Source organism: Pteropus vampyrus, unplaced genomic scaffold (genome assembly GCF_000151845.1).
Source record: "Pteropus vampyrus isolate Shadow unplaced genomic scaffold, Pvam_2.0 Scaffold86, whole genome shotgun sequence".
NCBI lineage: Eukaryota > Metazoa > Chordata > Mammalia > Chiroptera > Pteropodidae > Pteropus > Pteropus vampyrus.
In genome coordinates this window covers 3,258,586-3,272,030 of record NW_011888867.1, presented here as the reverse complement: position 1 = coordinate 3,272,030, position 13,445 = coordinate 3,258,586, and the positions used below count along the sequence as shown (strand labels likewise).

Here is a 13,445-nt window from a genome sequence, read left to right as displayed (position 1 = left end):
AAAGAAAGAATCTTAAAAGCAGCAAGAGTATAACAGACAGTTACTTATAAGGGAACACCCATAAGACTGGCAGCTGATTTCTCAAAAGAAACTATGCAGGACAGAAGGGTTTGGCAAAAAATATTTGACAGGATAAAGACCCAGGATCTACAACCAAGAATACTTTATCCAGCAAAGCTACCATTTAGAGTTGAAGGACAGATAAAGAGCTTCCCAGACAAAAATAAGCTAAAGGAATTTATCACCACTAAACCATGATGGGGCAGCTCAGAGTTTGTAGTTGTCTGTCTGTTTTGGTTGGTTAGAACCAGCAGTCGTGATACACAGCCCTGGGTTTTCGTTAACTCCCAGGCGAGCACTGTCGTCAGTGAAAAGTTTGTCTTTCGTGGTGTAGAGGAGAAAAAAAAAACGCTCTTCCTATACTCCTTAGTTTCTGTAGCTGGGGCCTTGTGATTAAACTGACAAAAGACAGACGAACAGGAGAAAAAGCATACGCCTGTGACTTGATGTTAGTATTTTTTTACATGGCACAAGGAGCTTTCTAGAAACAAGTGACAAGCTTGAAGAAGTGGCTAGGCCGGAGAGTTTTTCCCATTTTTGACAAAGAACAGTAAATTTCTAAGAGGGGAGACAGGACAAAGGAAAAGGGGTTAAGGTCGTTAGGGCAAAGTGTGGGAAGCTGATGGAAGACGAGCTTGTTTGAATAAGGCTTGTTATACAGGTTTTGTTAGTGTCATCTCTGGGCTAATGAGAGTCCAGAGCTGTCTAGTTCTGCCCTCCCAGATGCGGGACGGAGGAGGGCAGATGCTTTCTCAAAGGGAAACTTATGTCTTACTTTTGGATAAGTGGGGGAGAGTAGAGAGCTTTTGGGGGAGGATCTTTGCTTCTCAGTTGTCTTCAGCGCACCATAATCCTTATGCCAAAGTGGCATATTTATGTTGGGGTGGCATTTTCTGATACCCCACAATCACCTTTGCTCATTTAATCTCACTTAATTTCATGAGTCCAGTAAGATTATCATCCCTCTTTGGCAGATTAAGCAACTCATCCAAAGTCAACAGCTCGTTAAGTGTAGAGCCAGGATCTGGCCCGGGCATTCTGGCTGGTTCAGATGCTGGGAACATCATGCTAAACTGCCCCCTTTGCACTAATGGGAGGCGAAACGGGATTCGTGCAGTGGGTCCACGTCAAATTGCACCCTGTGCATTAAGGTCAGAGGCGTCTTGATGTTGCACAGCGATTCTCCGCAGGAGGCAGGTGTGTGTCATCTCGCTCCCCAGGGTATATTTGGCAATGTCTGGAGATCTATTTGACTGTCACTATGGGGGAGATGCTACTGGCATCTAGTGGGTAGAAGGCAGGGATGCTGCCAAACATCCTACAGTGTGCAGGACGGCCCCCACAAGAAAGAGTTATCCAGCCCTGAATGTTGATGGTGCCCAGGTTGAGAAACTGGAGTGACAGGAGGCAGCCATATGGATTTTGTTTTGGGGTCAGGCAGACCAATTGGGTTCAGGTCCCCTTTCTATTGGATGCTCTTGGGTGCTATTGAGTCTCAGCTTCTTTAGCGGAAAAAAATGGCAGCTTCGGGGTGGGGATAATGCTCACCTGCAAAGTTCATTATAGAAATGAAATAAAGTAAAATTATACAGATGGCATGCACAGTGCAGCTGTGCAATAAGTTGACACTATTTGACTTTTGGTCTAGGCGGTGGGCGATGGCTCGCAAAGCCTGTCGCTGTTATTATTATTTCCATCTTACGGATTTAGAAACCAAAGGCTTAGAGAGTGTGACTTGCTCACGATCAGAATGAAGTTATGTGTTATCTCAGGTGATAGCAAAGGCTGTAAAGACAGGTAAGCAGGTGGAAGGGTGGGGTGGGCATGGGGAGGCTGATGGGGAGTTACGATTTTAAATAAGGTGGCCAGGGACAGCCTCACTCAGAAGGTGACATTTGAGCAGAGACCTGCAGTAGGGGAGGGGACGAGCCCAGTGGACATCTGGGGGAGGAATGTCACACAGAGAACAGCAGGTACAAAGGACCTGGGGCCACGTTGGCAGACTATGCAACAGCACATGGGGCCAGAGTGGAATTAGGGGATGGGCAATGAGGTCAGGAGGCAGGTGGAGAGCAGCGTTCGTGAGGTCCCTGGTGACTTATTCAAGGCCATTTCTAGTAGCGATGCCAGGACGTCAGCTGGAATCTTGGAGCTCTCATTTCCAGCTGGGACAGATTGCACAGGCCATTTCCTCTTTTTCGTGGGCCTGTCAGAACCACCTCCTCACCTGAGTCTGTGACTCACGTGGGCCAAGCCAGTGCTTTCAGGAGATGAGGAGGTGGGGGATTCAGGTTGTGGAACAAGCGTAGGCGGTCTACTGGCTCAAAACCCTGCGTTGGACACAGCCTCTGCTCGACCTCCCCGGTGGTGGACACAGCATGATGGGGATCCTTCTAGCTGTCTTCATGGTGGCCTGCATGTTCTTCGTGGGGACTCTGCTGTGGGTGATCTGCATAAACTTCTTCACTATAGATATCCCTGCGGCCATCAGCCATCCCGTGAAACTGTGGGTCTTCCACTGCATCTCCGAGCTCTTTCTGACATGGGTGAGTTCTGTGTTTTGTTTGTCCCCTCGTTGTAAGGGTTGAGGAGAGCGTTGGGGAGGTGTACCAGAAGCTTCCAGTTAAATTAACACTGATATCATGGCAGTAGAGGCTGACAGTATATTCTGAGACCTTAATAATTCCTGTTAGGTAACAGGTGACTCGCAGCCTCTTCCCAGGGTTTCTCAAGCTGAAAGGGCGGATGGCCACGCAATTCAAACAAAGAACGATTCTCATTTTCAATTAGGGAAAAAGAAAAGGAAAGCCTGCTCCCCTCCCCTGCCCCCGTCCCGCACAGCTCCCGCCTCCGGGCTTACTGTCTTCACAGCGCCCATCACATTTGCGACGGGTGGAGATAGGAACAAATTGTTCTGAGTCTTTGGGCCCCTATTCCTGTCAACCTGCTAGCTAGAACTGGCCAACGACAGAATAAATGGACACTTTAGCCAATTAGTAAATTAGTACAGGCGAGCAAAGCTACAGAATGTGACTTTAAATGCATGCATACATACATACATACATACATATATATATATATACACACACACACACATATATATGTGTGTGTGTGTGTGTGTGTGTGTGTGTGTGTGTATATATATATAGTTGTTTTGGAGAAATGGAAAACTGTTCATGGCAGTCGTCAGATTCTGCTTGTCGTTCTTGGTGCGTAATTTAACAAAATACCTGTAAAGAGATCGTGGCAGGAATTGGTCGAGGCTGCCAGTAGGAATTTGCTGAACTGCTCTGGAGAGCTGACAGACACTGAATGTAGAAAATATGACTCTGAAATCTCTTAAATAATAAAAAGTGATTGCAAGCTCCTATTCTCTTGGAAAATCCTTGATGGAGCGGAAGGGCCAAAGGTATCCTCCTTCCACAGTCAGCTTTTTACAGGAGGCCATTGGTCCCGAGCCTTTCCGGCCTTGACTCTCATAGTCCACAGTAGGGGCTCCCAAACATAGTGACTCGGTTTCCTCACCTGCAAAACAGGGAGAAAAATAAATAGTCCTCACTTCAGAGCATTTTGTGGGGATGCAGAGAGTTAAGCTGTCTGGAGTGTGTGTTCCAATGCCTGGGACAGGGTAAGCTCTCTGTAATATTAGCCTTATTACTCTTTGTGGATGTTTTTGTTTGTTTGTTTGTTTTTTGTTGTTTTTTTTTTGTTTTGTCTTGTTTTTTACAAAGATGTGTTGTGCAACTAATACATGTCATCCTCCAGTAGTAGCTCTGAGGATCAGTGATGGGTGAAAGCAATGAAGCCCAGGTAGAGTCCGCCTGCAGGGAGCTTGGAGACTCGTGGCGGGGTAGAGAGGGTATCGGCAGCGGGGGGCGGGGGCGGGGCAGCAACTTATAAGAAAACTGATTCAGAGTGGCTGGTGGTGTGAGGAAGGTAAGACAGGACAGTGGGGTATGTCACTGAACCTCCAAGGATGACAGGATGCAAGGGGTTCATCAATTTGGGTACCAAATCACCCCATTTCCATGAACCTCTAATGAAAATGTAGTATTTCCTTCCATTATAAAGGAAGGTGACAAACCACAGCTGTGACAGCAGGAGCTGCAACTCGGTCACTAAGAGGAATCCCATATTTCTGAGCATGTTACGGCCTTTGCAGATACCGTGCAGAACCGCGTGTGTACCTTGTCCCTCTGAGATTATGATAGTGTTAGACTGGCCGCCAGGTCTCGCTACGCGGTGCGTTAACAAGGAAGCACACGTAGTATTTCGTTGCACATTTATTTCAGTATTTTGATAGCTATTTTCAAATAAAATTGCCTTCCTTTGTAACCCCACATATTTTGTGTATTCAGAAACGTACTGTAACAAGGTCCACAGGCTTCATTCACTAAGAGCCAAAATTGTCTTGGCACGGAAAAAGAAACATTGAGTGTGTCTAGGGGGAGAGCCCACTCTATTTGGTTTATTTTGAACTTTTTATTATGCAAACCTTCAGACATATACGAAAGGAGGCAGAATAGTAGAAAGAAGCCTCATGATCCCTCTTCCCCCCAGTAGCATTCACGATGGTTAATTCCTGGCCATTCTTACGTCGCCTGTGCCTTCCCTTGAGTCTCGTTCCCTTTCTCATGAAGGGGATTCCAGACATTGTACTATTTTATCCAAGAATATTTCAGTAGGTATCTCTAAACGTTAAGAACCGCCCCTTCCACCATCTTTCAAAATAGGACCACCATGCAGTTATCGCGTCTGAAAAATAGCATCTTAAAAGGTGCTGGGAGGGCCTTGTCGGCTGGGGTGGTCCAGGAGGGGCTCCCTGGGAAGAGATGTCATGTCCAGGTGGAGCTGGAGCAGGGACCTGGTGGGGGTAGGGCAGCGTTTCCGTCAGGGAGACCCTGGAGAGGGGTGGCTGGAAGCCTGGTTTGTGGAACTGGGGTGTACAAGGGCTGGCGGGGGGAGTGGGTTGAGAGGGGCCGGTGGTGGGGCAGTGTGGGTCCGGGATTTTCTGCTGGTGGGATGGGGACACAGAGGCCACTCTGGGGAGGGGGAGGCACGAGTGGCCCAGGACTCCAGCAGGACCTGCTGAAACCCTCCCCATTAGGTTCCCTCTTCTCTCGCCAACAGGGGACGATTTTTGAGAAACTGGGAATCTGTACTATGCCCCAATTTGTCCGTTTCATGCACGACTTGAAGCCGGTAAAGGAGGATCCGGATGTCGTGGCCACCAACCTCTGCTTCGGGACTGTCCCGGTGAGGCTGTACCAGCCCAAGGCGGCCTCCCGCACCCCCAGGCGTGGAGTCATATTCTACCACGGCGGCGGGGGCGTCTTCGGGAGCTTGAGTAAGAGTCCATCCCCCAGACCCCACCTGGCCCGTGGTGTAATAGCCTCGGAGCAGGGTGTGTGGGGGGCCACCCCCGTTCCAGCATGAGGTGACACTCGTGTCATCTTCCTGGGGTCTAAAAGCCTCTATATTATGACCAGGGAACACCAGGGCAGTTAGCGGACCCTAGATCATTCCGGGGACAAAGATGTGGAATGGATCGATCTCTTTCCGGGTCTAAGGAGACACATAGGGATGTCTATACGTATGTATGTACGTGCGTAGCTATGGATATGTCTATGCCGGTTTGTCCTGCTATCCGAAAGCAGAGCGTCCCTATGACGCCTTCCTAAGCCGAAACGGGGTCAAGCGGAGAGGCAATGACCCGAGGACACCTCTCGCTCCAGCAAGTCGAGCGATGACGCCCAAAGCTCACAGATGCAGCTCAGAGCTCTGGGGCCTGAGGCTGAGATGCTGAGTGTCCTTCCCGCGGAAGGAGCTGGCGAGGCCACGCTCGCTGCTCGGCCTCGGGGTGCCTGCTGCCCCCATAAGTGGCTGGCTGCAAAACAGACGTGCTGAGCGCTGTTTTGCTTTTCACCATTTTTTTTTTTTTTTTTGACAAGTGAAAATCCTGTCCGGATTTCTTTCGATGCGTGCAAACAGGTACTTAATGCAGATGTTTTGGAAAAGTGGAATGTCGTAAAGCGACCTTTCAAAGAGCGGGGCATACCTGTCTATACCGACGGAATTCACACACCACGCAAGGCAGCGTTTGAAGGCGTGTGATTCGGTCGCGTTTAGTCCATTCACAATGTTGGGCAGCCACCACCTCTACTTAGTTAGAAGTAAGGATTTTTAAAGAGTGAAAATAACTAAAACATCATTTTGTTTCACATCAGGTATTACCTGAGACAAATTCTGGTACACAGACAGGAGGACCAAAAATTTGAGGGAAGTTAATGAAAAAAAAAAAAAAAAACTCTCAAAATTGAGACAATTTTCTTATCTTAATTCCCCCCCGACTCTGGAAATTTTGGGGGAAAAAAACACCTTTTTAGAGCTTCCTAATCTGTGGAATGCCAGGATCCATTGCTGTAGCCTTTAATGCAACCATTTATTAATATTCGTATCTAATAATTTATTAATATTATGTGCGTGGCAGGCCCTTTGTTACACGTGGAAGCCCTTTATGTGCATTAGCTCATCGAAACCCCCAACCACCCTATGATTATCATTATTTCCATTTTCCAGATGAGGAAATCAAGCCTCAAGGAGTGAAAGGACTTGCCCATGCACTGCTTCAGTTCAGGATAAAAGGAGGCAAAGTCACGATTTGAACTTGGGTCTGAACCCAGAGCTCACACATTGAACCACTGCACTGTGTGGCCAAACAGCCTCTCAGATGTTGAGAATGAACAGTCACAGCCCAAGAGCTCTGTCCATGGTGGTTGTCGGTGAGAAGCAGGCAGCTGATGATGGCTGGCAAAGGAAGCCCACTAGCTTTTCTAGTAAATTTAAAAACCTTTATTTTTTAGAGCTCTACCAAAACATATGCAGTCGCTTGTCCAAGGAGAGTGACTCAGTGGTTCTAGCAGTTGGGTGAGTAAAGGGGAAGATAGGGAGGGGCCAGGCTGCGACCTGGAGTGATGGGGTGGGAGGTAGGAGCTCGGGCAGGTGGGGAGTCGGAGGGACACCAGGCGTGGGGAGGCCAGCGAGGAGGAGAGGAGGCAAGAGGGAGAGACAGAGGCGGAGACCGGGCACTCCTTCCTGCAGTTGGCCCTTGGGTACGTCTAGGTGGGGCTCTCTGCGCACAGCATCATTTGGAAGCGAGGTGGGGAGTGGGCATCGTCAAGGAGATCACCTGGAGCACTCTCAGGTGAGATAATCCTCTCCTTTGAGCAGAGCAGCTGCACATTCTGGATCCTTAGCACCTCCCTGCACTAAATGCCTACACATTTACATCATTTCCATTTCCGTGCGCTCCAGAGAGGGAGGTGCGCCCTGGTGAGATCCACTGAAGGAAGCCAGAAAAGTTAGAAAGCCACTCTCTCTCCTAACCGATCCTGGAGAGTCACGTGCCCAGCCTGGAACCTCAAAGACAGCTTGCTGGATATGGGGCAGGAGAGACCTGGGGTGGCCCCTCTTGGGCCTCCAAGTCAGGCAAACGAAACGCATATGAGAGGTGGTCACTGTAGTGGTTTGACCTTGTCCTTCTGCCCTGCTGCCTGACACATTGTCACACTAGGGTGTGGCCGGTCCTCCTGATTAAGCTTTTCCTGCAGTTTCGTATAAGTGCACATACCAAAAAGAAATATCGATTGCCAACATCTTGATGGGGATAGATTTCTCAGCTTTCCTGTGGCACAGCTAGTGGAGTAGAGTAAAAAATACAGAAGTCAGTCTTTCTGTACTGAAGCTCATCACTTTACAGTTCTCAGCTCCGAAACCATTTCTGCAGTGGGATGGAGATCTTGATCCAGTTGTTGGCCACTATATGCCTTACTGTTCTGGTCACGTTGAACTAAGAGATCATTGGTAGAATAAAACTGGCAAATCTCTGCAAGGAAATTATTTTATGACTCCAAGATAGACAGGGGTTAGGTGTTGAAAGCATTGCCATCCCGGGTCGTTAAGAATAGGGGGCATCAGAACAGAAATGGCTGGAGGAAGGTTTGTTGATCCCATTATGTTCACTTTAAAAACAAAAAAATTGAGACCAGCATTTAAAATGATGAAATTTCTCACAAAACCCAGATTTCTAGATTCTCTTGGAAAAATGGAAAGGTCTAGCAATGCCAGGCTGGCGAACCTGCATGACGGCAATCCGATCCTGGAAAAATGGGCTCATTGAGGGTGGCTGACCTGGAGGCAGCCTGTATGTTACCTGCTGGGCCCTGGTGGCATTTAAGCCTTCAAGATCCTCCCATGAAACCTGTGGGCATGGCAGGGTTAATTAGAATCTAAACCCAGGCCACTTGGGGTTGCTCATAAAAGAATAAAAAAAAAAAAGAAAAAAATTGGGAACTGGTATGAATTAGGGAAGCACCCATCAAGTAGGTTCAGAGTATGGGGCTTGTGTTGGTGGTAGCTAAGTTGCTGACCGATACGTGGATTATAGGGCTCTTGTGGTCACAGCTTGTCCCCCAAATCGGCATTGGGAGAGTGGGAGTAATAGCTACCACTTACTGAGCCCATGTGCCAGGCACTGAGGGCTTTATGTCTGTCAGCTCATTTAAGCCTCATACCTTAACATCTCCTGCTCAGGCTTCAGAAAGAGAAGTTAATGGAAGAAATTTGAGCTCAAGGATGCCAGACTCAGGAATTTTTGGCTCTGCTAGGATGAAGAGCGTCAGCTGTGTTCCTTGATTTCTTTTTTTTAGGTATCGCATGTTGCCATGGCATAAGTTTCCAGTGCCGTTGAGAGACTGCATCACGGCCACCATCCACTTCCTGAAGTCTCTGAATGCTTACGAGGTGGATCCGGCTCAGGTCGTAGTCTGTGGTGACAGCGCGGGTGGGGGCATTGCGGCGGCAATCTGCCAGAAACTTGTGGACAGTCCAGATCTCCCCAAGATCCGTGCCCAGGTCCTGATCTATGCTATTCTGCAGGCGCTGGACTTGCAGCTCCCTTCCTGTCAGCAGAACAAGTCTGTCCCACTGCTCACCCAGAGCTTTTTCTTCTACTGTATGTTTAATTACCTGGACATCAGCCCCTCCTGGAAAAGCGCCATCATGAATAAAGCCCATCTGCCTGCCGAAGTCTGGGAAAAGTATAGAAAGTGGTTGGGCTCGGAAAACATCCCAGAGAGGTTTAAGAAGAAAGGCTACCAGCCAATGTCCCCAAAGTCCCTGGATGAAGACGCCTATCTGGAGACAAATATCATTCTGGATTTGATGAACTCGCCCCTGATTGCTGAAGATGAGGTAGTGTCTCGGGTCCCAGAAGCTTTCATCGTGACCTGTGAGCATGACATTCTGCGGGACCATTCGCTGCTGTACAAGAAGAGACTGGAGGACCTGGGAGTCGCGGTGACGTGGCAGCACGTGGAGGATGGTTTCCACGGAGCGCTGAGCACCCTTGACTGGGGATACTTGGAGTTCCCCTGCTCCACGAGAATTATGAATGCCATCGTCCATTTTCTAAAGGGCTTATGACCATTTTTCCTTTCCGCTGGAGCCATGCGAGTGTGGGTCCTGCCATCATGCAGTTCCCCGTGGGGCTGTCTAATGCTGATGTAGATGATGCTGAGTGGGGCTAGGGAGGGTGTCGAGGTTGCCATCTCCTTCTCGCTCCGTGTTCTAGAATCAGAAAGTATAGGTTTTTGATGTTTGAAGGGAGAGCAGTAGAAGAGGCAGGATGGGGGAGGGTAGGACTCTGGGTCCATTTCCACCATTGGGAAAGTTGGAGCTGACGGTCTTCAGTGGCCATTTGCAAAGGCGAATGAGCATGTAGAGGTTGTTGCTCACTTCCGTGGGGAAGGGTTCAGACTGCCCAGGCTGATCCAGGCTGTGGGCAACAGGGGTGTCCACTTGGCTCTGGAACAACTGAGGGGCACCATGTGCAATCTCACGGTCCTTTTCCAATATGGCCCGGAGGGCAGGGTTCTGACGTTCCAGACTGCAGGGTGGAGGTGGAGAAACGTGCCTCTTCTTGAGTGCAACTCAAAGGGACACATTTCCTGCTATTCTTCTCTGAGTTCAGAGTCTCAACTGCCTGGGCTGTAAGAGTTAGAATAGAATGGATAGGTTTTCCACAGTGGTTGGCACCTAGCAGCAGATGAAGACAGCCCAGGGCCACCGGACTAGGGAACTCTAGAGCTGTGGGCGAGTCAAAATCAGGCTTCCAACCAAGGGCCTGGAAACAATGTTATGTCAGTAGAGAGGAGATGGGAAAGAAGCTGTATCCTGAGTCAAAGACCCAGGAACACTGCGTTGGACCAAAACTCAACCATGTCTACAGCGAGAAATTGAGGGAGGGCCAAAGGGACTGAAGATGTGTTAGCAAGAACGATTTCTGTTTAAGAGACAGAACCAACTCTAATTGACCTAAATCAGAGAGAGAACGTGTTGGTTAATGTAGCTACAAATTCTGGGGAGAAGTCAGGCGAGGGTTGGTGCAGGACCTCGAGCAGCGCCACCAGCCGCCTTCCCTTCTTTCCTCGATTCTGTGCTTTCTTCTGTTTCCTTCACCTTCGCCTCTCCACACAGGGGCCCCCGAGCAGCTCCATTATTCTCCCAGAGTCAAGTTCATTGTTATGGATTTGCCTCATTCTCAGCAGTCCCAGTAGAAATCACATTGTCACTTGATGGCTCTATGGGCTTTCCGAAGGGCGTGTCCAGTTGCTACAACCAAGGGGACGGAATGTTCTGACTGACCAGGCACAAGTCTCAGGTCATCCTTGGAGTGAAGGCTGGGATCAACTCTACTTAATGCTTGAACCGAGCATGGAGGCGTGAGTGCTTCCCTCGCATCGACAGGAGACTGGGTGGACATCAGTGCTTACTCTATTAGAGAATCTTAATTGAACCCCGAGCCAAGGTACTTGTACGTGGAAGTGGCAAGAGATGTCAGGGACCACTAGGCAAGTTGCCCACCTGCCCATGAAGAATAAAAATTTCTTTAGAGGGATGGCCTAGGCTCCCGCGCTGGCCCTACCTGGTCTTCAGGAGGCTCTGTTCCTGATTGGCCATTGGCTTTTATAGACCAAGATCCAAGATGACGGCACGAGGACCCCAGGCTCGCCTTAGCTTGCTTTCAGCTGCGTGTGCTGAAACACAGGGCAGGGAGGAGCCACTCACAGCAGGTAGACCAACAGGTGGCTTTGTTGGAGAAACACGAATCACTCACTGAAAGAAGGGTAGTTGGTGGGAGCATTGGAATCTGAGAAGCGCGGTCTGTTCTGAGACAGGCCTCTGAGTCGAGTCTGGGTTGGCTCCCCTCCTGGAGCGTTATTTCACGCCTACCTCTGGAGGTGGGTGGGGAGACATGAGCTCTTTTACTGTGTGGTGCCAAGGAGTGGATGAGCCACTGGAGAATTGTGCCCAGTGGAAGTGAGTGGGGTATACTTTAGGGGCTGGAAGCACCTCTGGGTGGGCTCTTTGCCAAGGCTGCTTCCCTCTGTGGATCGTGGGAAATAAATCGCTTTCACCCCTAATGGCTGGTCAGGTTGATTTGAGGCCCAGATGGTCCACTGTTCTGCTTTACCACGTCATTGCTATCCTTCCTGCAACCCGCTCCTGAGGCTCAGGAAATCGAAAAGGGGTAGAAATGAATGTTCACTGAGAACCAACTACATGCGAGGCACTGTACGGAGCTGTTTAAATTTGCCACCTCATTGTGAAGAGAGAACACCTATTTTGGGTCCCTGCCCAGGCATTTATCAGTGTGACGACCCTACCCACACCTAGTCTGGACATTTAGGTAAGGACCTGAGCTTAAAATTCCCACAGGTTCCCACTTATTCTTTTCCCCCCAGGGCACCTTTTAAAGTAAGCCCTTAGAATTGAGCCCATGAAAAGTGAGTGACCTTCGTCCTGACCACCTTATAAGTAATAGTGTCCCCTCCACTCGCTGTTTCTGAGATCTGTAAGTAATAAATCTTGTGACTTTACTTCCTTCGTGTGAATGTATTAAAACTGTGCCTTCAATCAAAATGAACCGGGGTCTTCACTTCCCAAATGTGGGGGGCTCAGATACCAAGGGAGCTACCTGCAGACCCCAGTGGGCTGCTCGCGCCTCCTCATTCAGCAGGGTGACCTGCTGAATGTTCTGCGTAGTCTTAATTCAATATGCCAGCTTCAGCCCCCACCCCGATATACTCTATGTTCCTCACACAGATTCTACAGAGTGGGTATTGTTAAGCCTATTTTACAGATGAGGAAGCTGAAGGCCAGAAACATTAATAACAACACTCATTTCCTGTCTCTTTGTCGTCAGGCTCAAAGCCCTCTGATTAACGGGTTTGTCCAAGGCCATGTGACTGTCCAAGCACTGTGCACGGCAACCCTGATCTGTCTGACAACAGCCCGCTCCTGTCTTGCCCCATGGCCCATGAGCTCTTTTCTTTACCACCATTCAGAATTTACATGAAAAACAATGACTGAGCCCACGGCTTTATTTGAGTCACTTCCCATCCAGGTAGGTGTCAGCTACTGTCTGACAGAGTCCAGTATTTTGCCGTCTGGTTTTCTTACTTGACTGTAGCTTTCTTGAAGGCTGAATGACTTTGAAATCGCTATTTCCCTCGTGGAATACACAGCTGAGTGACTCAGGGAAGATCCGCGTGTGCGCACACACGCACACACACACACACACACACACACACACTCAGATCCGCGTGTGCGCACACACGCGCGCACACACACACACACACACACACACACACACACACACTTTAAGCACAGATATTCTGGCACTCTGGTAGTTTTTTCTCAGGACTTCCCTGGAAAGATCTGCCCGTTAGCCCGGGGCAAGTGCCATCTACCAACGAACAACGTGTTGCATCTCAAATTGCTATCTTTGGTCAGGAGGAAATTGAGGACAAGGTCTTAGGGCAAAGTCGAAAAACTAGCAAAATTAGTCTCTGCTGCTCTTCACCCCAGTTCCCTTCCAGCATCCTCCTCGGGGCCCCTCCTCACCTGCACCCAGGACCGCCCTGCCTTTCTGACCCCGAACCTGTCTCCCTCTCCCCCTGCACTCTGCTCCAGAGCGACCGCTTGCTCATTCCTCTTATCCTGGGCTAGTATAGGCTGCAGAGGTTAGGTTCTACTGCAATGACAAGTGGCCCCACGGCCTCAGTGGCTTATGACAGCAAAGGTCTATTCTTATTCACGTTACACATTGGACGGCTCTCACGGGTCACCTGCAGCTCTGTTCCACATTTGTCTACTCCGGGATCCAGGTGGATGGAGCCGCTTCTATGTGAAATATCTCCAGTCTTGTGGCAGAGAAAAAAAGAACATGGCAGATCACACACTGACTCCCCAGCTTCTGCTCAGAAGTGATGCTCACTGTTCCTGCTCACTGTTTACTGGCCAGAGCAAGTTCTGTGGCCAAG

The 13,445-nt window shown here is 49.3% G+C and overlaps 1 protein-coding gene across 1 annotated transcript; it reads left to right on the top strand.

Annotated features, from left to right (window-relative positions):
* The first annotated feature begins 2,441 nt into the window (after positions 1-2,441).
* Positions 2,442-9,543, top strand: LOC105294355 (arylacetamide deacetylase-like 3). The gene is made up of 4 exons (XM_011363520.2): positions 2,442-2,606; positions 5,191-5,407; positions 6,924-6,987; positions 8,769-9,543. Exons 1-4 carry the CDS (start codon positions 2,442-2,444, stop codon positions 9,541-9,543), a joined length of 1,221 nt encoding a protein of 406 aa, XP_011361822.2.
* Positions 9,544-13,445: the final 3,902 nt, after the last annotated feature.